Source organism: Toxotes jaculatrix, chromosome 19 (assembly GCF_017976425.1).
Source record: "Toxotes jaculatrix isolate fToxJac2 chromosome 19, fToxJac2.pri, whole genome shotgun sequence".
In the NCBI taxonomy this organism is placed as follows: Eukaryota; Metazoa; Chordata; class Actinopteri; family Toxotidae; genus Toxotes; species Toxotes jaculatrix.
In genome coordinates, this window is record NC_054412.1 from 1,857,459 (window position 1) to 1,884,899 (window position 27,441).

The 27,441-nt window shown below is 45.1% G+C and overlaps 1 protein-coding gene across 2 annotated transcripts in view; it reads right to left on the reverse strand.

Moving 5' to 3' along the window:
- Positions 1 to 1,053: 1,053 nt before the first annotated feature.
- The window catches only part of hivep2a (HIVEP zinc finger 2a), an 88,183-nt gene continuing 61,795 nt past the window's right edge, over positions 1,054 to 27,441 (reverse strand). For both annotated transcript variants that reach the window (XM_041065180.1, XM_041065182.1), the window contains 14 exons: positions 22,601 to 22,677; positions 21,139 to 22,483; positions 18,986 to 20,874; positions 18,489 to 18,749; positions 18,067 to 18,235; positions 17,736 to 17,829; positions 15,765 to 17,547; positions 15,420 to 15,577; positions 10,774 to 10,949; positions 10,016 to 10,117; positions 6,357 to 7,236; positions 5,797 to 5,905; positions 4,427 to 4,546; positions 1,054 to 4,230 (listed from right to left, as the gene is read on the reverse strand). In XM_041065180.1, coding sequence (XP_040921114.1) covers positions 3,490 to 4,230; positions 4,427 to 4,546; positions 5,797 to 5,905; positions 6,357 to 7,236; positions 10,016 to 10,117; positions 10,774 to 10,949; positions 15,420 to 15,577; positions 15,765 to 17,547; positions 17,736 to 17,829; positions 18,067 to 18,235; positions 18,489 to 18,749; positions 18,986 to 20,874; positions 21,139 to 22,129 — 7,473 coding nt within the window. In that variant the 5' untranslated portion in view covers positions 22,130 to 22,483; positions 22,601 to 22,677 and the 3' untranslated portion in view covers positions 1,054 to 3,489. The remainder of the gene's footprint in view (positions 4,231 to 4,426; positions 4,547 to 5,796; positions 5,906 to 6,356; positions 7,237 to 10,015; positions 10,118 to 10,773; positions 10,950 to 15,419; positions 15,578 to 15,764; positions 17,548 to 17,735; positions 17,830 to 18,066; positions 18,236 to 18,488; positions 18,750 to 18,985; positions 20,875 to 21,138; positions 22,484 to 22,600; positions 22,678 to 27,441) is intronic.

Consider the following 27,441-nt stretch of genomic DNA (forward strand, 5'->3'; position numbering starts at 1 on the left):
GAAGGCAGAATAAAGACACTCATACAGTTAGAGTCATATGTGGTGAAGACTTATTAGCTGACCTTGTTCAAAGAGTATTTTAAAAGAGTTTTTATACAGTCCTACTTAGCACATGCATGAGGTCTGAGGTAGTTCTGCTGCTGCTGACACCAACAGTACTGCAGCATCTTCCGTTATTCTAATGCTGTGACTGCTAACGTTACTGTGAGCTGTGTTTATTATTACACTGATAATATAATCCTTCAGTCTCTGAGGGGACAGGATGGTGGATGTGTTTGACTGACAGCTGAGACGTCAGGGGCTTGAGACAGAATGTGAACAAATCTGAAAGACATGTCACAGCAAAGTGTGTCAGTTCTGATGTGTGATGCTCTGGAACGTGTCTGTTCTTCACTCGGTATTTTTCTGTATTTTACCCCGTTTTTACCTCCGTTGTTTGCTCTGCGGCCCCTGACCTTCCCTGCTGATTCCCTGTGGGTGTTGGTCTGAGCAGCGAACTAACCCCTCTGAAACACATGGATTCACCAGCTGCTTCTTTTTCACCTTTATGTTCCAGCAGGTTTGTGTTTCCCCCTCAGATTTTACCTTCCCCGCTCCGCTCAGGTGTCCTGATCTGGCAGTAGGAATTCCCAGTGCAGCGACATCTTAAACCTTTGCAGTTAATGCTGTTGTGACTTCTGTGGGATTTCTGCCGACACTCTGGGGAAGCAGAATAAGCTATAAACACAACATCTGGGATATGATCACATGACAAACATGTTAGCTAAGAGTTACCTAATCACACATTTGTGGCCTAACGATGAACGAATGTCCAATATTCCTCCTCTTTCACAGCCGTTTTAATGTCTCACGACCTTGTGAGAAAAAGAACTGGTTCTTTTGCTGCTAGTTGCTGGATTTCTTCACCAGTCAGTCTCTGGAAACCCAAAACAAAACGCTGAGAGAGGCCAAAATTCTACGCTTAGCCGAGGGGAGTTGCAGAGTTGGGTGCAGATGAAACACTGGTCCTGTTAACACAATGAAAAAAAGCTGCACAGACAAATTATTGTATTCATATTTATTTGAAAACAACAATCCATTTTTTCCACTTCTACTGCGATTCCTCGTTGCAACTGGGGTCATACATGATATTTGTATTAATTCCACGGAACACCATCACAAAAGTTACCCTTTTATATGCACGTTTACCTTTTTTTTGTCCTTTTTTTGTACTGTTGTCATTTCTATACAATGACTTGTGCTTTGATATTTTTGAAAGAGAGAAAGAGATTTTTTTTTTAAAAGACATCATCGTCGTCATGATAAGTGTACATAACAGAGGGAGGATCGAAATAGAAAAAAGTCGTAAGAAGAGGATATACTGGTCGAATACACACCGATACAGAATACAGAGATACACACTCACATTGCAGCCTGCCCGACTCCACCCAAAACTGTCAAAACGAGAAAAGAGCTGTGTCACTGAAATCACCACAACCCCCTCACTGCTCCCTTCTTCTCCTGATTTTAGGATTTTTAGTTACGCTATTGTTGCCTTGCAACAGATACACTCCCTGCTGGTGAGCAGAGTTTTGGCTAAGTATTGCTTAGCTACAAAAGGGATATCCAGGAGAGGAGGAGGGATCACAGAAAGGCCGCACTGCAGAAAGCCTCAGTGCCACAACTGCTAAAAGTATTATTATTATTATCATTATTATTATTATTTCTGACAGTTCTAGGGTTCAGAGTGCAGAGCAATTCTCCACCTAAACACTTCCATTTCAAAGTTTTAGCAAAAAACTGATCAGAGTGCTGGGACTTTCATCGAAGAAATATAAGGTGCATTTGTCTGTTTGGCGTTTGTGTTTGTGTCCCCAGAACTAAAGCCATTAAATAAGAGTTTCAGCGGGCTGATTGCCACGACCACAATGTGCATCAATGCCGAAGAAATGTATGTACGCATGTGTGTGCTTGGGGAAGGGGCGGGACTGGATATTTACACAGACTGGAATGTTTTCCCCATTTAGACATCGGATGAATTCAAGCAAAGTCATGTGACAGAATGTGGAGCTACCTTTAATTTGAATAATGTTTGTCTCGAATGCTGTTGGCGGCTGGTGTTGGGGAGGAGTGTGGGGGGGGGGGCAGAATGCCACGGTGCAAGAAGGCATGTTCATTCACTTAATGCTGAGAGCAAGTCTGTGCCTCATAAAAATCCAAACAAAAACAAGAGATAATACCACGAAAATAAGTAAGTAAAAAACAAGGAAAATCACAACCAGGGACAGGCAAAGAGCAGCAGAGAAAATGTACAAGCAAACTACCATAACTGTAATGTGAATGTCATTCTAAATGTTAAGTGCAGATAGATAGATAGATAGATAGATTGATAGATAGATAGATAGATAGATAGATAGATAGATAGATAGATAGATTCTATATACTGTATGTATTCATATGCTGGGTAAATATTCTGGTAAATCTTACTTCTATGTGTATATACCTCCAAGTAGAGGGCGCTCACTTAGACGTATATAAATAGGTCTAACATATAAAGCCATATTACAGTGTACATATCCTCGCCCTAATGTAAGCGATAGCAAAAAACCCATGCTTTACATAGAAAAAAGGCATCCACGACATTTAAGAAAAAATGTACAATTTATGAAACATGGTAACAATAATAAATAGTATTATAGAATTGCTGCTGTACACAAAAAAAGCCATTTTTTAAATTTCACTCATATAAAAATATGTTTTAGTGCAACCATACGTAATAGTAATATCCATAACTTCACATCGCTTGTCGAGACTTTTAAGGTGTCCAAAAAACCAAACCAAAAAAAAAAAGAGAAGAAAGAAACACAGGAGGTGGGGGAGGAAGAGAGGGGGAGGAAGAGAGGGGAAAGGAGGAGGGTGGGCCTGCATTTATTACAAAGCTGATACGCAAAACGTGATAGTATTATATTTACATTTACCTTCCTGCTTTGTTTGCTCATAAGAATATAAGCAAAAAAAAAAAGATGAAAGAAAAGGCACACACGTAGCTGTCTGATTTTTTTTGTGTTTGTTTGTCTTGTTTTTTTGTTTTTTTTTGACGTACCGTTGAAACAGAGTCCTTTTGTTTTAGCAGAGTTTGGTCGGGCTCATGTGTTGGTCAGAGTTACCGTACATGTGTAACCGTATGCAAATCCTCTTTAAAATCTTTAAATAAGAAAGTCTCTGATAGCAGGCCCCAGTTAAAACAGGCATGTGTACAGCATGCTGCAGAAGTCCATTTGAGTTTTAGTCCTTTTTTGACAAGAGCTGTTTCTTTGTATGCACTGTATGTATGTATGAGAGAGAGAGAGCGTGTGTGTGTGTGTATGTATCAACTGAATTAGAAGAAATATGTGTGTAAAGTGTGCAAAAGTCATTTTTCTCTCTCTGTTGCACTTCATCCCTTCCTATTATCCAAAAACAAAAAAAAGAAATCCATGTTTCTCCTCCTCTTGTTCTTCTTCTGCAGCACTACGACACGTCTCTGCCTCTTTTTGTGCTTTCTGCCTCCCTGTCTCTCTCCAGTTTGAGAGGTCTGGACGCTGATGGAGGCTGGAGGGTGTCAGATCCGGGGCTGTGAGGGTGAGGAGAGGAGGAGGAAGAAGACGGGGAGGAGGAGTGAGGGGAGGAAGGGATGGAGGGGTGGGGAGGCCTGAGCTCCAGGCCGCTAAAGTGCTGAATCCCAGGAGGAGATGGCGAGGGGTGAGGGGATGGCGGCGACATGGAGATGGATGGTGAGCGATGCGGTTGATGTTGGGAGTCGGGGGACGATACAGAAGGGGAGGAAGAGGAGGAAAGAGCTCTGCCTCCATCTTTCCCTTCATCCCCTCTGCCTCCTCCACCTCCTCCTCTCTCTGCAGGCTCCTCGGAGTCGATGCAGAGTGAGGCAATGGCCTTGGTGCAGGTCTGGATGCCCTCCTCCTGCTCCTGCCTCACCCCCCGTCCTTCCTTCTCCTGTGAGGAGGGGTGAGGCGATGATGACTCCCTCACCCACTCTCCTCCTCCTCGTCGTCCTCCCCTCTCGATGAGGGAGGCGAAATGTGGTGGGGCAGCGTCGCTGGTGGTGGAGTCCTCTGACGTGCTCTTCTGCAGCGCCAGGTGGGACGCGGCCTGCTGCACCCCCTGCTGGGCCAGAGGGGTGGTGACGGACGTAGGGACGGAGTGTACCATCTGGATCCCTCCGATGGGGATCATCGGGTAGGGCGAACGCACCTGAAATTCAAACTGTAGTTTAAGTCACCTGTTAAAGGACGAGTGTGTCTATGAAAGTCCGATGCATCTCCTTCCTCTGAACCATAAAGATTCACTGCTTCCAAAACTATCACAGTGAGACACACGGCTGCACTTCACTGGGTCACATGTTCTAAAGTGTACAAATAAAATAACATGCACAAGGTAAATTAAATACCTGGAGTTGAGAATGGAGTGGAAGATGACTGAACAGGACTTGGTGAGGTGGGCTGGACTGGTTTCCATAGCTACTGGCCTGGTCCTGTTCCCCTGGTGATGGTGAACCTGGACTATGTTCCTGGAAACACAAGAGGGGGGGGGGGGGGGTCACTGAAGTACTCTACCATCAGTGGATGTAATCATGAATCAGAGCTGGATAAAATGTTTTCTTCCACAAAAACTGTGAGGAAACCTCTGAGTTCGTTTTTAAGTCTAAAAACACAAACCCACAATATAAAGCTAGTTACAATAAACACACATTCGAGGCTGTGAGATGAAAAAACAAATATTATGTAACTAAATAAATTAATAAGCTGTGATGAAAAGTGCAAAAGCAGAAGTGTGTGGTTGTGCTGGGCAGCAGGTGTTGGTAAAAAAAACAGAGAGCGAAGGCTCAGTCAAACTTCTTGTGCCTGAGAAATGGTTGTTAAAACATTAATCTATCATTTGAAGAACGGTCGCTTATCAAAGCCGAGTCTCTGCTTCACGCTTTGTTTAAGTGGGACCAGCAGCAGAAGCCAGAGTTTGAAGTGGGGCTCTTAAGAAGAAAAACAGCCGTGTTATTAACCACACCACCGCCAGCCAAGATCCCATTACCACCAAAACCCAGCAGCCCTATCTTCAATCATCCCTCGCTCTAACACTCTCAGTCTGACTGACTCGCTCTTTATTCCCTCATCCTCTCTGAATGTTTCTGCTCTGTTTGCCAGACGATTTTCTTCTCCCGACTTTGTCCGACAGTTTTTCTGTCTTTCTCTGCTCCCTCTTTCTCTTCACGTCCTTTCCTTTCCTCATTTTTACTTCAGGTTTTCTGCACTGAAACTGCACAGTTAAGCACCTAAACGGTCGTGCGGCTCATTTGAAATGTTTAGGGAGGCAAATGTTTGTGGCAAAACACTCATTATTTTAATGTCTTTAGTCTGTTTTTAAAAAGAAGGAGCAGATTTTTTTCAGCAGAAGGATATAAAGTGAGAACAGCAAAGAGAAATCCATCCGTGGCAACAAAAACAACTCGAGGTTCACCCCAACTTTCCAAATAAAGCTCTGCTGCCGGGCTTAATAAAAACAGCAGGTAACAAACTGAAATTTTTGAGCAAAATGTCAAACTTAAACTGTAGCTAGCAACGCTTTGTCCAAAGAAACATGGATTAACTGTTTGGTTGATTTAACCCGATGAAACAACCAGTGTCTAAGAACCACACAGATCACAGTGTAGGTGATGAACTCACCTGAAGTCCAGAGATTCAGTTGTGGCTTAAAGCCACTAGAGTGTGCCAAAAAACAAAGACACACAGACAGTTAGAAGACTAAACGAGATCAGACCCTCACCGTCTCCATTTCTGTGCTGGTCCTGCGACGTCCCAGTGACCCGAACTCTCCCTGACCCAGCGCCGCAGTCTGATGATTCGGTCTCAGGCCCCTCGCTCCGCTCTGCTGGCTGGAAGTCACGAACAAACGCACGCACCACGTTAAATCTCCATCAAGTGTAAAACTTTTATCTGTTTCACATGAAGTGCTGACAGTTTGTGGAGTGAAACAGAATAAGTGACACGGACAGTAGCTGATAAATGTGAGCTGTCCGCACAAATAGAATAAAAAATTATTAATTATAAATTATTTTTAGTTATTAACATTTTGTTTCCAGATACAATATGAACAGCAGCTTAATTTGGAAACTACAGCTGTCAAACATATGTCATGAAAAATGGATGAGTTTTCTTCATACTATCTTTATAATATCTTGATTAGTGACTGATGATAAAATTGGGATTACAGTCCAGTGTTCCCTCTCTTTTAGCTCTGTATTTGGTCTCTACCAGCTGCTCAACATCAGTTGCTACAGAGGAAAATAGAAGCAGTCATCATTCAATCAGCCAGGTCATCCTCACCTTTGGTGGTAAAGGTGCTGGTGGAGCCCTCGGCGAGGAGAAAGAGGCCGGATCACCCCCCTGTGGCGGCCTCGTGGTGAAAGGTCACGCTTGTAGTCTCTTCCTGCTGGAGACGTGGGTCGAGAGAGAGGGGAGAGCAGCGAAAGGTGCCCTCTCCTGGGGGACAGGTCTCTCCGGTACCCTCCTGCTGCCCCCAGGTCTCGCTTGGGGGAGATGTGACGTAGAGGAGAGATGTCCCGTCGGGGTGAGAGGTGTCTGGCACGGGGTGAGAGGTCACGGCGTGGGGAGAGGTACCGGCGGGCTGAGGGTGAGGAGGAAGGAGAAATGGGGGACGGGCACCCGGAGTGGTCCAGCCCGGGCGAGGACAGGCGGGAGGAGGGGGAGGAGAGGTCTGGGGAAGGGATGGGAAGGTCTTCTTCCATGGAGGAGGAGGAGGGTGGAACCAGCAGCCTGCTACCCGGCGTCCTCTGCAGGCCTCGCTGGTACTCCTGACTGCGCTCCCTCCCAGCAGGGTCGCTGGGCGGAGCCTGCGATGTGATCTGGATACTCGGCACAGTGGTGAAGTAGCCAAACAGCGGAGGCCTGTTGGTGTTTCCCAGGAGGTCGGACGCAGAATTCTGAGACAGGTGAGGAGAAGGGTGGGAAGCGGCCACAGCTGTGATGGACAGAGAGGGCAGGCCGTAAGGCTGTGGGCTGGTGGAGCGCGAACGGGTCTTTGGAGTGGAGTCGCCATCATAGTCGTCCTCTTCGTCATCTTCGTCGTCCACCTCATCCCCGTCTTCCTCTCCACCCTCTGAGTCGTCTGCATCTGAGAACTGGTGCTCCGCCATCGGCTCTCTGGAAACCTTCTCACAAGACCTCTGGCCTTCATCTCCGACATCTGCGAGAAGATGAGAAAAAAAGAGAGAGAGAAGGGAACAGGAAGAAGAGGATGAAGAGCAGGAGAGGCAGGAAGAAGCAAAAGATGATGAAGAAGAGAGTAAGAAAGTAGAGGAAGCAGAGAGAGAACCAGTTTGTATTAATATGTGGTGACAGAGAGAGTTTAGATGTGAAATAAAACAACTCTGAAACCACATTCCCACCAGCTCAAAGCAATAAAATATAAAAGACAATAAAACTACGTTATTTGAGACAAAACCCTTGACGCTCGGGTTTCTCTGCAGGATGGACTCCAGTCAAATGTTGGCAAAGTCTTATTGTACAGTAGCTGCGAAGTTACTGTTGGCAGGTGACCAACCATCACGCTGAGTCAGACTTTATTACAAAATATATCTGATTGGCTGATGACTGAGTGGAAAAACAAAAGAAAACAGTTTGTTTGCTGCTGTGATGCTTCAGAGGGAAGAGTCACAGAGTCAGAGTTGACAAAGGCACAAACTGAACCTTCCTCTGGCCTGAAAACTAAATCTAAAAATATTTATGTGATACATTTATTCTGCACCTCTCTTTTTAAAAAAGTCTTTTCTACCTATTTTCATTTTTCCATCAGTTTTATTTGGCTCTTCTGGACTTCCCCCCAAACACAGCGCGGAGAAGCAGCAGCCGTTCGGAGTTAATAAATTGTATTTAGACGACTGCTATGAGCGGAAATCAGATCCACTAACACTGCACTACTTTTCCAGTTAGTCTCTTATATACAACAGTTTTTCACAAACCGCAGCTGTTTATGTCTCACGGACTCACTGACTGACTCTCTGTAGCTCGCTCTTTCCCAAAAGCCCCTGTGCATGTGTGGGTTTGTGTCCCAATTAAATGCCGAGCCAACACACACAGCAGGGGTCAACTGAAGTAAAATTTAATTTGGTGGTGTACATGGTGGGAAATTACCACCAGCTACCAGTCAGATGTTGGTACAATATGAGGAACGAGCCTCGTTCATCCACAGGAGCTGAGTTTGTCTAATCAGCCTCCATTTGGTGGTTTTTATTCTGAAACACCTGCTCACAGTAAAAGTGGTTGGTGCTTTTTTTCACCGTCCAGTGCAAATGACTAAAAGTTAGTTTCCGGACTGAAAGCACGGAAACGTATTTCACTGTATTATGAGCGTTTAGCTCGTGCTCTTGACACCTTAACAAGGCGTTTCCCTACTTTTGTTTTGCCTTAAAAAGTCGTTAAAATCCTCAAAGTCTGTCGTTTATATTCTGTGAGTTTGTTACAGTGAGTGAAATGTTCAAACCAAATCGACATATTCCAGATGTTTTGTCCATAAATTTAATAAAGTTCTGCCCAAAATCCAGCCTGACGTGAAAAGGAGGAAACTTTGGAATCTCCACTTCCTGTTCGAACATTGTTTGGCTGCACAGCGTCGACTCGTAGTGACTGATTTGAATGAACTGTGGGGTTTAAAACAATGAGGTACAGCAGGCTTCAAAGCCCTTTATGTCATCAACAATACAAGCAAACAATGGCTGCTTGGTAGCAAAGAAAGGCCTATGGCTGCCCACTCATGACAGAAAAATAAATAAATAAATAAACTGTCAATGACTGAAGAAACAAATAAAACTGTAACTCTGTCAAAACTGACGCAAGCTGCCTCACGATTGAGTTTTACTGCTGTTTACTCAGGTTTCTGAGAAACTGGGTCATGTTTTTACAAAACCTTCAGACAGACATACAAGGTAATAACTGTTCGATATGAATTATGTTTTTATACATATTTTCCTGATGGGTTTGGACTTCAACAGAAATATCACTGCAAACAACACATGTAACGACCGGACAACAAAAAGAGACGTGGAGAACATGGAGGAGATGTTTTCGTTGCAGGTGTGGAGCAGTTTCATGGCACAAGAAGTCGTGTCTAAATTTAACCGGTTAGCAGTTTCATTTAGAAACAGCATCATAAAGATGACATGAAGGATACATCTGACCCACCCTGCTCTTTACAAACCACGCTGCAGCCATGCAGCCCTCGGAGACAAATGGAAATGTTGTTGTTATTAATGGTGAAAACTCTAAATTATACTAAATTAATCCCACTAATTTCCAGCTTCATTATCAAGTCATCAAAAGATTAACGGGACACCGAACCCCGCTCATCTGTTCAGACGAGACGTCTGAGGAGAATTTATTATTTGTGAATATTTCATGGGAAATCACATTCATCCCCTCTCAGCCCACAACATCTTCCCCAGTAATAATTTTCACATTATTTCCATATCAGCTGATTAATGGGATGCCGGACTAAAACTCTTGGCTTTAACACATGAACCTCACTGTGTCGGCAGTCGGAGGCGAACAGCGGCAAATATTTGTTGCTATCTCTTAGTAACTGAGGGAAAATAACATTTCTGACTCTAAAATTGTTCCTGGAGACCTTCGTGGGAAAATTTTAATATAATAAGAGACTTCAAATGGTGGACGGATATTTTTTTTCTTCCTGCTTTGTTTTTTTTTTTGTTTTTTTTTTTAAGGCAGCTTTTGTGTCAAGTGTGGTTGTCTGACATGAGCCCTGGCTGTCAGGATGAGCTCTGCTTTCCATTACACTAATTGTCCCTGTACGACTGCACCAAGCCAAAGACACTGCAGGCAGCACTCAACAAGATAGCAGGATGTCACTGCAGCTCCTGGAGAGTGTGTGTGTGTGTGTGTGTGTGTGTGTGTGTGTGTGTGTGTGTGTGTGTGTGTGTGTGGTTTAGTCGCTTGTGTGTATTTCCTACCTCCTTCGTCTGCCTCTGTGTCCTCAACCGAAGACATGGAGACTCCCAACTCCAGACACTTTTTCATATGAGCCTTAGACTTCATGTGCTTGGTCAGGTTTCCTACAAAACACACACACACACACACACACACACACACACACACACACTTCATTTAATGACCCTTCGACTAGTCGTACTGGAAACCAGAGTTTGTTTGGCTGCATCAACACAAGGGTGAAAAAGAAAAAGAGTGAAATGGAAAACGAAGCGGTAAAAGAAAAAAAGAGCAAGAATTTACAAATTACATATAATTTATATGTAATAAACCTGGTCTGATCTCTGAGCTTCAGTTGGTTAAATGCAAACTCAGATTCATATACTGCACATACCACTCTGAAAGTCCATCAGGCAGATAAAGGCTTTTTATTAAAGATCAGATTTCAGCGAATCAACATCTTCATCCTGTGATATGATGAAGGTTCCTGTTCCTGTCTGACCACAGCTGCAGAAAACAGCTCTCCGCATGTTTTATTCATTCATTTAACCACTTCATTCTCTATTTTAGGGTTTAATTATTCAATTAAAGCTCTGATGATGAGTCTTCCTCCTAAAAAATGCTTTAAAAAGCTGCCAGCTCCCACAAATGTGATTAGTCTTGTGTTCAGTGAAGAGGTTTAGAGCACCTTGATGATGAAATTTCTTTTTTCTTCCCTGACAAGAAGCAAAGTCTTAAAAAAAAAGTTTTTTTTTTAAATGTGAGGAAAAATTAGTCCCACCTTTGGTTTTGAAGGCGAAGTTGCAGAACTTGCAGACGTACGGCCGGACGTCGGTGTGCGTTCGGATGTGTTTCTTCAGCATGCTGGGTTTCTTACAGCGGATGCCGCATTCCTCGCAGATGTATTTCCCTCGACCACGACCACGAACGTAAACATAGTCCTCATTGGATTTGTACCTGAATGAAAGAACAAGTAACACAGACTCTGTGGTGATGTGTTTTTTTTTAATCTTGATTCTTTCTGTAAAATTGGAAGTGTAATTCATATGAAACAGTCTGAATAACAAGAATAATATTTATGTTTTAAGTTTAGTGATAAAAACAAAAGCATTTACATTTACAGACCTGGACAAAGCATAAAGATTATCATTACAGAACACAAACAACATCAAAGACAAACTGTCGTTGTTCATATTGTGATCTGAAGTTTAACATGTATTGTTTACCTATCTAAAAATGTTTCAGTAAGACTGAAGTCGACCAGTTTAGAGAGTGTTTTAATTATTTATTCCTTCATCATTACTCAGACTTGGAACTGGATTCATTTATAGACTCAGACCAGGTCTAAAGCTGCTGGGCGGCTCCACCACAGCAGGTTGGGATTTATTTCATTTCACCAGACTTTATTTAGTCCCTACAGGAAAATGTAAAAATAGCCACAGCAGCGCCACAACACATCACGACAATAAACTCACAGAATACACAAAAGCAGAACCATCAGCACAGGTTGCTAATGGAGACAGGGAGAGAGAAACTGTGTTTTCCGTTCTTGTTGGATACACCACTGATCCTCACAGAAACGCTCTCTCTCTCTCTCAGTGTCCTCCACAGAGAGGTCAGAGGTCACGGTCAGCCGCCCTGCAGCTGGGACAGATTCGCTGTAGCGTTCTAAGGCGTAGATACTTGCTGACACACAGGTTCTGCTGAAATCAGGCTTTTCTCTGCTGAAATGCAGCTGCGAGAGAAAACGACCTGAAAGGGCTCAGAGAGCGTGACATCAATCTGGATGCAACACATACACTCTGACAACAACACGCAAGCAATCTACTCCCCGGGTCAGGAACAACCGTCCTGACCATCTCTGAACGAAATAACCTCAGACATCTTTGGCACCTCTGTGCTGCAATTTCTTACTATTCATCAGATCACATACACACAGATAATAACATGTCTGCTGTGAGATGCAGTTGGTCTAAACTTTGGCTGCGCTGATGTATAATCAGAGCCATAAAGTCAAACTAATCCGAGGAGTCTGAAGATGATTAACAGGTTTTATATATGTCAGAAGAACAGAAAACGACATGAACACATGACTTTTTCAGATGTTCCTCTCATCACGGTGTTTTTCACCTGCACACGCCTCCAGTAACTATTCACATCAAACTGGGAAAAGACTCCCTCTTTAGTTGACCTGGTCATAACCCACACACACATTCAGCTGGAGTACAGATCTCTTTGTTTTAAGGGGTCACAAGTTAAAACGGGAGCCAATGCAGCATTCCACCTCTGGGTTTTGTGTTCTAGTCTTTATACTTCTCCTTCTTGTCTAAAAAAAGATAACCACAGTCCGCCTCCCGGTCCCACTTATTGTTTTACAGGACTTTTTTTTTTTTTTTTTTAAACATCACTGTCAGACATGATTTTCTGTTCCAAATGAGGCTTTGAGTGAAACAGCGGACACTTGGCAGCAGGATCAGTGCATGTCTGCATGAGTCTGTCTGTCATGGAGGGAAATTACCACCAACCACCAGTCAAACGCTGGTAAATTTCGTCTGTCTTTTCCCCGCCGCAGAAGCATCACTTTCAGGTTCTTTTTTTTTTTTAACGAAAAAAGTTATTTTCTTTTGTGGTGGAATAGTGAAAACGGCTGGTGAGTTGTGTCGTTTCCTGTCCTGTCTGCAGTGGCTGGAGCAGTGGGTAATGGGTAGTTCAGGGCCTCATGTGTTGAAGGAGGTCGAATATCAGGTACATCAAACGCTCCGCCTGCATCAGCGAGGGGAAATTTGTCTTTCAACTGCACGGCGGAGTGGGAAATACCTCTGAACGCTCGTCTGAGTCGAGACATTTACACAGCTGCGGCCAGTTATGAAAATGAATTATGATGATGATTATTTTGTTTTATTCTATTTTATTCACCGCACACGGTAAGATCATAAAGCAGATACGCTTACTGAAATTTTAAAGGGACGCAGAGGTAAAGCCGGGGATGGATTTGTTTTCTCTGTTTTCTTTATGGATTTCTTTCATCTCGAAAGATTTCAATCCTGTTGTGTTTTTTTTTTCTTTTACAAGCTTTTGTGTTGTGTGTTTGTGTGAGTCTGTTTGTATGCATACTGTTTATATGAGTGCATGTGTGTATATGTGTGTGTGCCTTTCCCTGTTCCCCCTGTTTGTATGCTTTTATCCACTTATTGCTTCTAAAGTGTCCTTTGGGGACGAAAGAGAATTACTTCACTGTCTGCTGCATTTAATAACTCCCTGTATGAGCGTGTGTGTGTGTGTGTGTGTGTGTGTGTGTGTGGGCATATTTGCATGTTTGTGTGTCTGCACCGTCTGTTCCATTCACTAACCTTGGTCTTATTGGCTCTACTGTAAGACTATAAAACATTATGATACCGTAGGAATGTCTCTCGCCGCGGGGGTCTGTAGCTTTAACTCCCTCACGCAGCCTTTATTTGACCATTTAATGCACATTTAAAGTACATGTGTACGTTAATAACACCATAGTTAATAATTATGGGTCTTCTTGAATTCATTGCTATTGCTTCGTGGCTCACATTCATCAAATGGGAAACTATCTCACCGCACATCAGATCTCTAAAACTATGTATGGATTTAATTTGAGGGTGCCGATATTATATCTGAGTACTGATACCTATATACAGACATCTCACAAACTGTGTGATTATCAGAGTGAGATAAAACACAAAGTAAAACACAAGAAATCTAATAAAGTGAAAAACTGTATGTATAAAATCCTGCTTCTCTTAATAACATAAACAAAATAAATAAATATCACAGTTGCTGAGAAACTGTGTGGAAAAAGTTGTTAAAATACAGCTAATGAGGGACAGATCCCACTTCACACCACTTCATAAAAGTGAGCGCAGGAATTATGAAAGTCGACGTCCAATTACAGCGATGCTCAAGTCGTCAGCCTGTGATGGGTTTACCAGGCTCGGGCTCTTGGCCTGACTCTCACAGGCACAAATTAAGCACAAAGAATAGGTTGTAAAAAGGATAAGTCTTTTTTTTTTCATATACCTAAGAAGATTTTCTGATTAACCATGATGAAACAGATGTCGTAGAAGTTCATAGAGAGGTCGTCGGTGTTCATTTTTGTTGAATATTGAGCTGTTGGGATTAAGAAAAGGACAGAAAGGAGTCAGACAGCTCAGTGTTTTGTGAGTCTGAGGCCCCGGTTGTCTCGCTCTGTGAGCGGAGAGCAGCAGCTGTAGAGGAGTTCAGGTATCTGAGCTTCTTACTCGGCCTCAGATCCTCGAGCTTCTCCTGCCACAGCTCAGCTCTGCAGCTCTTCTCCTGACAGTCTGACATCTCTTCAATCAGCCATTGTTTTCGGCATCAGTTCTAGTGTGTGGTGTATTTTATTTTAATTTATTTCTGTCCTTCTGTTGTAGCCTGGTTTTGTTTGTCTCACTGTTTAATTGCTTGATACATCCCTTTCCTTTTTCCATTTTTTTCTGCTGTCGTCTTCTTCTCTTGTTTTAGCGTTAAATTCTTAATTTGCTCACATAAAGCACCTTGTCACCTTGTTGTGATTAGTTCTGGATAAAAATGTTTCTATCACAGATAATTCTGTGCCTGCTAAAAATAAGAGAGAGCAAAAAAACTTCCTGCGGTGCTGAGCTTGCTGTCAAGTTCAGACATTGCTTTAATCAGCGATTTGATTGATTGATTCTTGACTCAGAAAAGTGCGTTTAAGGTTTGGAATCGGGTCTCCAGCCTTCTCAGTTTCAGTTTGTAATCTTAGAAATTCCAGATCTCAATTACTGTCAAAATCTAACCAACTAAGTCCTCAACTAAACTGCTTTCTGTGCACCAGATGTAAACGAAACTCAATTTGAGTTTGTGCTGACAAAGACACCAAACAAGTAACTGAAATGAAAACAATAATTTTCCCCCCATTTGTTTGGGTTTATCAGGAACAATCTTTGGCATGGATAATGCTGATTTAGCATCTGAAGGGTCTGGAATTCATACGATCACTGCAAAACACAAAACACTACACCTATTAATAGAAATTACTTTATGTGAATTTCTACTTATGGCTTATCTATGTGATTTTTTTCAGACGATTGACGATAGTCTCAGCTGCTTATATTCTAGTAGTAAAGTCCATTCTCAGTCACAGGAAAGTAAACAGACGTATATAGACTTTAGATAATGGACTTTCAATCTGCTTTCTGCTCTTTGCCCCACTGGTCTCAGAAGGACGAAACAAACTCAGTGTCTGTGTAAGTGATCCACAGTGCGCAGGCAAACAGCAGGAACCAAATTTAAATTCTTTAAAAAGGCAAATGTCAAGTCTGTGGTTCAGCTTTTAAACTGTGTGCTATTCATCTCAGTCACTACAATCTTTTTTTAATGGGCCTCATTTACTGGACGGTGTGCGTCTGCTGGACGTACCCGCCTTCGAAGATCTTGATGCGGGTCGGCTCAGCGGCGGGCTGTTTGACTGAGACCTCCTTCTCCACTTGCTCCTCCTTCGAACGGTCCCACGACATCACTCCCTTCATCTTCCGCCCAAAATGACTGACATCAACAGGCATCAGCTCCGGCTTCAACTACAGAGACGAGAGAAGAGAAGGGAAAGAGAGGAGAGGACAGAGCAGAAGGATACAAAGGAAAATAAATAATAGATCTTTTCACACTTTATGATTGTGTTTCTCTGTGTTGTTTTCACACTCAAATGTTTTTCCTGCATGTGTGAAGACTGTTTTAATCTCCTGTTTACATGATTGCGGGACGTACCTGATCAAACCGCAGCTTCCAGGCCACAGATGACACCAGTTTTCCAGAGCTGGGAGGTGACATGGCTGCTGCTGTGTACATCAGATCGGTGTTTCTCCTCTGTTTGGACCTCAGCAGGGCCAGCGCAGCCTTGGTGCTGAGGTTCAGAGGATTGGGATTGTATGAGTTTACACACCACGAACTGTAGACAGAGCCACGCAGAGCGGCCTGGGTGCTGTTGGGTTTGGTGTATTTCAGGAAACACCAGCTGACTCTGCTCATGGTGCGCAGGCTCGGGAACTGGAAATACTGCTGGACGTCAGCCACGTCCGTGAGTAGCAGAGTCTGCCCCACTGTTCCGGATAATCCTGCACTTTGGTTAGCGGCTAGCTGAACCAGCATGCTGACAGGGATTTTACTTGGTGCAGCCTGCTGTGTATTGTCAGTATCCTCTGCATCGTTGGAGGAGACCATGGACTGGGGACTAGAGTTGGGCTCTGGAGCTGAATCATCCACATCAAGCTCCTCTGGGGAGTCCCGACCACCTGAAATCGGGGAACGGTCCGTGACAATCTGGAGGGGAGGGGTGAAGCTCTCGGCCCGGGGTACATCAGGGAGGTGGGGCGCAGAGGAACGGACAGGAACAGCAATCTTGGTGGCAACAGGGAAGTCACTTAGTGGTGGAGAAGAGGACATCCTTTCAGAATCGTCCATGGAGCCTTCGCTCTTCAGACGGGCTCGCTGACCTCTGCCCTGCCCCTTCTCCGGCTTGCTGCTGCTCTCAGTTCCACTCAGCTCCACGGCGCTCATCTCCTTAACGATCTGTCCATACATCCTCTCCTCCTTCACCCTTTTCTGCTGCTTAGTCTCGATGAAGAGCTCCAGAGAGCTGGCGGGGGAAAGCATGCGCTTGCTGCCACCAATGCCAGACCCAGAGGCGTCTGTGGTGGATATGGTGCCTGATGTTAGTGACAGAGGGATCCCTGTGTTCAGGCGTTGCTCTGGCAGTGAATCTGGAACCTTCCAGTGTGGGTAGCGCAGCACTGTGCCATCGGTCTGTCCCAGGAAGTGTGACAGGTTGAAACCTGCCCCACTTATGCCTCCTCCAATTCCTCCATGTGGTTTGCTGACACTCGCAACACCAACCGGAGGAGACATGTTGCTGTTGTCAGCGCCCCCCAGCCTTGCTAAGCCTACCCCTTGTACTCCACTACCATGGTTAGCTATCAGCTGACTAACACTGGTGTACATAACACTACCAAATGATGGCACATGGGTTTGGATCCGCACAGGAACCAGCATACCAGGCAGGGAGGCCTGGGATCCCAGGTTCTGGGTGGCAAAGACAGGTTGGATCTGCTGCAGAAGCATAGGGGTGGTGGTGGAACTGGGCAGGGAGAGCTTGGACGAGAGAGAGCCAAAGCTTTGCTGCTGCTGCTGGGACAGAGGAGAGGCGCGAGATGAGAAAGAGGCAGGGTACATCGGCGAGCTTGGATTTTCTGATTTTCCATCATGTGGCTGTTGATCGTGGATTTGCTGCAGGGAGTGGAGCGGTTGCTGTTTGTGTGGTGGGTGTCCGGGCAGGGTGCCTGATGATCTGATGTGTTTTTGGAATTGCTGCTGGGCCAGCTGCTGCCTGGGTGTCTGTCCGGCCTCCTGGCTCCAGAACAGACCTGGTTGCTGGAAGGAAAGGAAGGGGGGACCGCTCTGGAACTGCTGGATTACTTCCTTGCTCAAGACCTCATGACCTGGATGTTCTCCCTCAGATGATGAGCTCTGGGCCTGCAGGCGATGCTGCTGAGGCCTATTATGGAGAGAAGGTTGAATATTCTTGTTATGTGTAATATTTAATATAACAAATAAAACAGAAAGTACAGGACCTGTTGAAAGAGCACTAGTAGGAAAGAACAAAAATACTCATGAATTTGTGTTTCATAGTGTCGGATTTTTGTCCGTTCCCTCACAGTTAAATGTGAGTCAGTAGTTTCTTACCTGCCATAAAGTGGTTCATCCTGCAGGCTGTCCTCACTGATGCTCTGCTGGAGAAGATGCTGGTGGTGCTGCTGGTGTTGGTGAGATCCCATACCTGTGCATGAAACATAAGAATGTGCTGTATTTTGCAACAACAACAAACAACAGCCATGTTTATTCTGATACTAAATTTTGTGTTAAAGTATTAAAAGAGAATCACAAATGTCTGAACAACGATGAGATGAATTCTTGCTTCAGCCCTGGTGTGTTTATTACTGGAAAATTACACATCATCTTAAAAAAGTCATGTATAAAATTAGAACATAGATTAGATCTGTAACACAATGCTTACCACCAGTGGTGCTGCCAACTCTCTTGGTTCTGCTGGCTACATCGCTGCTGCTGTGGGGGGACCCTGTTGGTCCAGACCATGCCCCATGTTCCAAACTCTCCTGTTTGATTGACATCTCAGCACCCCCGGGTTCCTGGGCGACCGCCTCTGGATAAACACTCAGTGACGCCTGTCAAATGTGGGTGTAAAGAGCAGAGAGGGTCAGTTGTTGTGAAATAAAAATTTTATGATGTCTATAACCTTAACTATAGGTGCAGTCACACTGTCAGGTTAATATAGTGTAAGGAAATTTGAAAGAAATAGGTGGAGATGGAGGAGTGAAAGAACAACAATCTAAAGCTGGGAAGTTCATCTGAGTGACCGACGGGAACTTCCAGTCCATTTTTTAAAGCATTAGAATATTAGAGAGTGTTTTATGCCACCTGTCGGACAAGATATCCACGCCGGCGTTCCTTCATTGCAGAGGCACTCGAGTACAGCTCTCCCTGTCTGGACGAGGACAGGCTTCCGTAGTCAAAGGATTTGCTGCGCATTTCAGGCAACTCCGTAGGCAGCGTGCACGGTGCCTGCTCCGATGAAGACCTCCTCATCTCTCTCTGCTGGTGATGGCTGGAATGACCGCTGCCAGGTACCGTCAGGAACTCCGACTGCTTAACTGCACCGCCGGAGGCCAACGAGTCATCCTGGTTCAGAATGACAAAGAAAAGTGCTCATGATTTTTCCCACTCTGTCTCTTACAGGTGCTGCATGAAAACATAGTCATGTTAGAGCCGTGACAAGTGTGTAAAAGTAATGATAATGTACCATAACCATTGTAGGACCAGTGCAAGCATAGCACACAAGAAAAACTAAAGCAGCTGGAGAGGTAGTTCAAATATTTGAAAATATATTTTGAAAATATCTGGAAATAACAGGGTACCTGTTTGGTGGGGGAGACAGACTTGAGGCCTTCATCTCTGTCAAAGGACATGGAGAAGGAAGAGGAGTGGGACAGGTTGCTCTCCTGACTGGGGCTGCGAGAAAGGCTGGTGCAGGTTGACTCAAAGCTTGATTCCCCAGATGAGTGCTCCATGTCCGTCAGGCGCAGCCTCTTCTTCTTGGGCGGGAGCTTTTCTGATGGCATCTGGGACAGTGTGTCACTCCTCTGTGGCAGCTGAAACTCCTCAACATGCTGCTGCTGCTTCTCTGGCTCCTTGGTCATTGGAGCTTCTGCGTCTTTCTCAGGCTTGTCTGGCTCCTCCGTCACCCTGATCTCAGGAACTTGGATATTGGGTTGTCGGACTAGTTTGTGTGGGATGTGATAAGGCTGGCCAGGTGAGGCTGCAGCTGATGAAGATGAAAGGGAGGCCAGGTCGCTGTCACTTTGCAGCTGCTGCTCCATGCTCTCTGTCCTCAGAAGGGCAGATTCAGGACTCAGAGCATCTTCAAAGATCTCTGTGTCAGACTGCTCAGAGTACTGGCTGGGTGGACCTTTATCTGACGGCTGATAGCCTGGCTGCTCAAAGGATTCTGACTTCTCAAAGGAATTTGGCCGGCTGAGGGAGTTGGTGTGTTGGATGACTGATATGACATTCCCAGCAGCCTTCCTGCCCTCAGAGTCAGGAAATAATGCGATGTCCTCAGAGCACATGCTGGCACAGGTGTCAAAGCTGTCAGACTGGCTGTGAGCACTGTGCAGAGAGCCCTTCCCTGTCGGGGTGGCCCTCGACCCATCAAGACTACTCTGTTTAAACTCATAGTCCCCTATCATCTCCACCGAACCACTACAGCTACTGTCACAGTGTCCAGGGCTGTCCTCCTCGTCCCCGACACTCTTCTCTTTCCTCCTTTTTCTTGTGGCTATTTCTGACATGCTAACCTTAGTACCATATGTGCTGTAGGCAATGTGCTCTGGGACTCCTGGGCTGCGCTCACCGATCTTCATACCCAGAGATGAAACTAAATTCTTGGGCATGTGTCCATAGCCCTCAGCCTCTCCTACATGGGCTTCATTTGCTGAATGTTCAAACGCCGCCTGTCTTCTGAGTCTGCGAAGCCCTGGCGGGTAAAACACATCATCCGATGTCATCATCTCATCGAAGGAGTGGCTGCCCCTAATCCCTGGGGGGACACTGAGGTTAGGAGGGGAGGACGTTGGCATGGAGTTACTCCTAATAAGGGGCCCAGAATCTGTTGGAGGCTCCAGAAGCCCTGTACTGCTTTGACAGGGACCTGTTGGATACTGTTTGGGATCTCCAGAGATTCCTACATCCCCTCTGAAACAGATATGATCCTCGGCTATCTTCCCCATGTCCACAATAGCACCTGATTGCTTTAAGCTAGCCAGGCTGCCTGGGTCTGCCCCTGCCATGCCCACTGTGATAGACTGTCTGGATCTGGAGTTGGGTCGGTAGTACCAAGTCCGACCAAACATAATCTCCTCGTACGTCTTGACATTAGTATTTGGAGGGCTGATCTGCTGCTCTGCACTCTCGGAGCGTGAAAAGTAGCCAGAGTCTGTGCTACCTTTACTGTGAGGACTAAGGAGGTTCAGGGATTGGGACATGGCGGAGTCAGTGTCCTGGCCTTTTTTCTCATTCAGCCTCAGGGCCAAACGCTGTTTGATGGTCGGGGAGTCATCCAGTGAATGCGCTCTTCCGCCAGCCTGTGATGCCAACATGTGATGTGACCCCTTTATGTCCTGAAAGGGTGGGCACTCCATCCCCGTGGAGGGCACTCCCCCAGGCTTGGGGATGATAAGGATAGGCACTTTCATAGATCCCACAGGCAGCTCTTCAGCTGAGTCCGCATATGCTGGTTCCACGCCACCTATACAACGAGAAAGATGAACAGAATCAGTCAGTGTGCAGTAAAACATTAAAAAAATCTTTTTCAAAATGTTCTTTTCTAATATTTTAGGTTATGCTCTTTAAGAGAAGTCCATACTCAGCAGTACTTTTGATTTCACTGACACAGTGAACAAAACTGGCCAATGTTTTGGTTTCTGAGAATTTAAGTCTTTTAGGGAACAGAAGTATATCAAATTTTTAGTCATCTCATTTTTCAAAATGTGCCTTGATGAGGGAAAATGACCTGTGTTCTTGTCAGCTTCAAAGGAGATCTGTGGGATGGGGCTGTCTTTGTCCATCAGCATGGTGGAGCCCTCCACACCTTCCTCATCTGTGTCAGTGCTCTGTTCTCCATCTGAGTGGACCTCGGCCTCGCCCACTGGTGATGCATGGTCCACGTCCCCACTGCGGGCCACAGCTAGCTCTGAAAATGGTACGAGTCCAGCCTTGATGGCATGAGCATGGGACTTGCGGTGCTTGTAAAGGTTGCTCTTGGTTTTGAAGGAAAAGCCACAGGGTACACAAGGATATGGCCTTTCTCCAGTATGTGAGCGGATGTGTTTCTTCAGGACGCTGGGCTTGGCGCAAGCTCGACCACAGTAGTGACATATGTACTTACCGGGCTTTTTCGGCTTCTGCTCTTTTTTGCTGTAACCTTCCTCTCCAGGCTCTGGACCTGACTGAGAATACTGTCCGAAGGAGCTGGGCAAACTGGGAGATTTCTGTCGGGGAAACCTTCCTGCCCCAGCCCCATGAGGGTGAGTATGTCCCGGGTGTCCTACAGGATACAGATCATCTGAGGGCAATTGGCCAGCAAATGGCCAGGCATGAGGCTCTAGGCCTGGTTGGGGTTTGGCTCCTGAGAGGAAGCGCTCAGTTTGGGGGTGCTGAGGGTATGGCTGGCCCAGCTGGTAGGAGTATCCCCTTGGGAACCCCTGAGCAAAGGGCCCTTGGGGGTCTTGAGATGGTGGGCCTCCTATGGCCCCTACTGCAGAGGGTCCAGATAGCAGCTTCCCAGAATTCCCTGTGATTGCATACTTCTGCTGAGGTGGTGATCCCCCGGTGGCACCACACGGCAAACTCTCACGGTGTTTTGCCTCTGGGTCAGCAAAAGTGCTTCGTTTGGTGGTCGCAGAGGGCTCGGACGCCCACTTTCGTTGCAGAGGCGCCTTCTCCTTCGCTGGTTCCCTATTTGAGCATTTCTGCCCCGCGGCAGCTGATTCACGAGCCTCCATTTTCGTGAAGCTCTTCTGTGGGTTAGAAGAGGGAGGAGAGAAGGGGGTGGCGGGGGAGTTGGGAGGGTGGGTGTCTGGAGGGTTACCAGTTCCCCAATCTACCAGACATGATAGATGAACCTTTGAGGGCTGCCGACAAGTTCACAGAAACAGGTGTGTACCCATCCATTGCTTAAATAGACTGATTGTAGAGCCAGGCTGGAAACAGGAATTAGGAAGCGGAAATAAAAGGGGAGCTTTAGTGGATAACATCAGAAATGTTTCTCTCCTTTCGCCATTTTGTAAACACGCTAATGCTGTTGTGCGTTGTTTTTCCGTCCAGTTCATCTAAAGGCTGAAGGATCCTTGAGTGATCTGGAGAGGGTAGAAAAACAGGGAAACGTGTTCGAGGACTTGCGGAGAGCATTTCAAGTTAACAGTGTAAATCAATGTTAACAACATAGTGAATGTTATCAAAGGGTAAGTACTAACTTTTCTTTAGGTAAAAGTGCTTGTAGATCCTCCTTCTGCTGCTTCAAAAGTCATTGAGTTTTCTGAGAAAAAGAGACCTGCATCGAAATAAAAGAGAAAAGAAGACAATTAGTTTCATACAGCAATCAAATTCAGTGATGGCAAAGTACAAGTTAAACTTTAACGTGGCATCCCCCTCTTACCATAAGTTGGTTTTATGTTGAAACCTTGAAGTGATGTAAAGTAATAAGAAATGCCAATGGTATACTTTGTTGTTGAGAGAAGACTCACTAAGTTGTAAAGAAGGTGCCTGATGTGCGAATGCAAATGTCATTGATTGCTCAGTTAGTTTCTTCACACTGGAATCCATCTGTGCTTTTCGCCTTTTCCACCCCGTCCTCCTCCCTCCCGCCCTCCCTCCTCCTTCCACTCAGTGAGTCACCGATGCAAAGCAACCCACACTGTTCCTAAAAAGACACAAAGGCTTATAAATAGTTCTGTGGAAGTGACGTCGGAGTGTCATAATGTGTGTAGGCGTCCAAAAAGGCCAAGTCGAAGTGCAGTCATCAGCACTAGCACCTTTCCTTCCTCTCTAGGTGTCATAAGTTTGATCTAACTTCTTATGTACTCTGTCAAAAAGCAAACAGGAGAACACACACACACACACACAACACAAAAGGAGACACACACACTCGTACATGCAGTGCTTGAAGGCATTGTAACTGCACTGCAAACACTGCAGTAGACACAGTGTGTATGTGTGTGTTTCCGTTGTTTAACGTTTCTTAACCACACCAGCACCTGACAGCAGAAGCACAGAGCAGCAGAGTGCACATGCCTGCTGAAGTTGCAGTTTTGCTTTGTGTTTCCTCATCTCTGGGTTTAAACAACCTCCCTCGCACTCTGATTGCGACACACACACACACACACACACACACACACACACACACACACACACACACACACACACACACACACACACACACACACACACACAGTGGCCTCAGTGCTCGTAAGCAGGGCTCTGTGACGTGTGTCTCGGGGCCCAACGTGAGATCTATAAATAGTAGTTGAGGAAAACATGCTGTATATTCTTAGCAGCAGGAACGTTAACTTTGGGCTACACACACACACACCCACACCTCCACACCTCCACAAATACACAATCGCACTCACACAGAATCATTATCTCAGACCTGGGTCATATTTTTATGTTTTCCATTGTGTCAGGAGTGCGAGGATGTGGTATAAAACCCAAAGGACTGGCACCTCTGTTAGAAACAATGCTTATTCAGTTTGGTCGTCATCACATTCAGAATGATGCTGATTGGTTCGTAGGTGTGTCAGCTGACACAACTATAGGCAAATGCAGACAACCTGTGGTGATGATCTGGCAGTAAAGTTGGTACTAATAATAGGCCAGGCCAGGCAGCTTTATTTGTATTGAGCCTTTCAAACAAGGAGACGATTCAATAGCGTGTGTGGTAAAATTCCCTAAAGGTGAAACACACCAGTATCAAAGCTTCAGTCCTTTAGCAGAGATCAGAAGAGCAGGCAGAAGCAGATTAATATCAGTGTCGGGTTAAAAACGAGGGCAGAGCGAGTTAAGTTTGAAAAAAGTTTAGTGTCAACATTAAAGTGATCATGGGTTGATGTGAGTAACACTCGGTCACGGACCATGAAACATATCATGATGATCTACATTATGTGTTTTGATTTAAGGAGGCTTTTCTTTGACTGAAACATTCGTAGCTAAGTAGTTTCAAAGAAAACTTTTTTTTACATCAGCCACAGCGGAGAAACATCCCATCCATTTTGACAAAATGAATTTCTGCTGCCGGGACTGGCCTTTTGAAAAACATCGTTTTCACGCACCCAAGATGACGTTAGAGACTTGAGAGCAAAATATATACGTACACTGAAAGTTGAACTCACCAATTAAAGTTTAACCTCTCGTCACCTCAGTCCAAACAGTCACATTTTGCCTCCTGATTACTGATTTCTGGCCCCTGAAGTACAAACATTTACTTTAACTCTTGCTGCCGTTTGGGGTCGCCAGAGGATGAACCAGCTTGTTTCAGCTTTGCCATCAGCCATTACACACACACACACACACCTCGACATCTATCCGGCCTCCTGAATCACGCAGCCATAATAACCCAGCTATGAGTCTGACCTTAAAGCATGCAGATAATTCTTGGTTAAACTCCAGTTCGAGCTTATGTAAAGGGACTGATTTTGTAATGAAAGTGTTGAATGGTCGCAGTCTGCAGAGAGAGTGGGAGTGTGTAGTGAATGGCTTACATAAAGCTTTATTCATACATGCACCGACACAACCTGCCCCAGTTCCTGTGCGTAGGAGAGACATCGCTACTGGCGTTGTTTATGTGTGCGAGTGTGTACGAGCGTGGGAAGCGAGCGTGCCAGTTGTGTACGGGAGGGGCCGGTAAAGGCCATGACGAGACACCCCAGTCGTAGGTAGGTCAAAACAAGGCGCATTCACAGGCTATACTCAGAGGTAAAAATAGTAAGGCACACTTACACACACTTGAACCCTCTCACAGAGTGATTTATCAGGAGGCTTTAAATAAACAGTTACTTAACATAAAGGAGCAGAGATCAGCTCAGCTTTCACAGACGTGGAAACAGATCTAGGTGCTGTTTTATACCCACTGAATACTCTCCCAGATAATCAAACCTGACCTCACTTTCTTTTTGTTGTGTGTGTGTGTGTTACTTTCATGCATCCACAGCTCGCAGCTGGATGATTTATTGCTTAATACTACCATTTATTATTTGCCAGAGACTGTTTGGAGAGGGACGAGTATCATTTACGTTTTTCTGACACCAGTTCCACCCAGGTTTTAGTGCCAATAACCACATTAAGACCAGGATTCAGTTGTCCATTAGGGAATTAGAGTGTAGCTTTGGGACCTTAGCTGCCATATCTGCAAAGCTTCTGCTGCAATAAGCACTTTGTATCACAGTGAATGAAACAGCGCGGTGTTAAAGCAGCAGAGGTTACCTTGACCTAACTCCAGTAGCCCACCATCACCCTATATCACACAGCATGTGAAAGAATGTAAACACTGTGTGGAATATGTTAAGTCATGCTACAGCCTGCTGTACTATCAGTGGGTTGAATCCAACGCAGACCTAAACATCAAAACCTAAACCACAGGTAAAGGGACTGCTGTTACGACTTTGCATCAATGAGCCCAAAGTTCTCAAACGTTGTCTTAACCACAGTGAATAAAATGCAGCCTGACAAAATACATTCAGCTGGTATTTGACTCAATAATATGCAAAATAACAGTGACAGCTGACTTTCACACGGATCTCGACCGTGTCTCAGTATCCCAGGTTTTCTTTAGAGCCTCTGAGCCTGAGAAGACAGACGCTCAGCGGAAACTTACTGTGTAAACGAGCTGATACACGTTAATCTACAAGAGGTTCAAGAGAAGTAAGATGCATGCAGATATGTACAAGCACACTCATACACACATATGCCCAAACCCTGGAGGTATGAATACTGTGTGGGCATTAATCATGCACTAAGAACAGAAGGCTGTGTGCGTGTGTGTGTGTGTGTGTGAGTGTGTGTGAGTGTGTGTGTGTGTGTGTGTGAGTGTGTGGTGCTCTGTGAAGTGTGTGGGAGGCTGTTCAGTCCTGAGGGCCGAAGGCAGCCTCTCTCCCTCTTTCTCTTCCACTTCATCTCATCCAGCTTTATTGGAACGACGGTCGGGAATCATGTTGCCAAAATGATGAGATAATAGATCAATATTCTCTCCCTGTGTCATTATTAGTGTGTGTGCGTTTCTGTGTTTCAGTTCAGGGTTGTGATGCATTCATCTCTCACACACACACACACACACACACACACACTCACCAATAATCCCTCTCTCCTACAGTGTCTTGTTCAGATATGCAGTAGATAAGCCTCTCATTTACTTTCAATGAAAGACCCAGATGAAGGCAGAGCTGGCTTCTGGTATAACAGTGTGTGTTTGTGTGTGAGTGTGTGTGTGTGTATGTGTGTGTGTGTGTGTGTGTGTGTGTGTGTGTGTGTGTGTGTGTGTGTGTGTGTGTGTGTGTGGTGGCTAGTTATTCTTAAATTGGCCCGCCAGGGTGCCGCATACCAACAGGAATGGTTGGAATTCCTGTGACACAAAAACAGAGAAAGTGTCCTTGTGTGTCTGTGTGTGCGCGCGCGTTTGTCTCGTCACTCTTTTGCATATGCAGCATAATATATTTCCAACGATGAAACTATGAGCAGAACACAAACAAAGTGGACAAACTGTGTGGGACTGATGTTTCAAATTAGATTTGGGTTTCCAGAAAACAAACCACAGGAGAGGAAACGAGAAATCAAGACACAAAAGATGACAAGTGGCAGCAAGGAAGGACAGAAAGGAATGATTCAGGGGACCAAATAAGGACGCAAATTAGGAAGCAAGTGTGCACTGAAGGGGAGAAGCAAATAAAGGACAAATAACAGACTGAGGATACAAAAGAAAAAAATGATGGAGAGAAGAGGAAAGAGGAGCTAAAGACAACATAGGCAAGGAAACATAGGTGCCAGGGAAGTGTACAAGAGGACAAGGATACTGACGGACAACAACGGTAAACGACAGAGAAGAAGGAAGAAGAAAACGGGGATCAGGGAACAGCAGCAAACCAAAGAAAGGCAACAGAGAGAATTAAATGGGACAAAGATTAGGAAACAAAGAAAGGGAACAAGGATACAAACTCACAAGGATAAAGGAGAAGCACTGAGGACTCAGGTGAGGTCATGATGTGTTTTGAAATGGGACGTAGCCTCTGAGAACGAGAGTCATGCCAGCTGAGATCAGGTTATACCA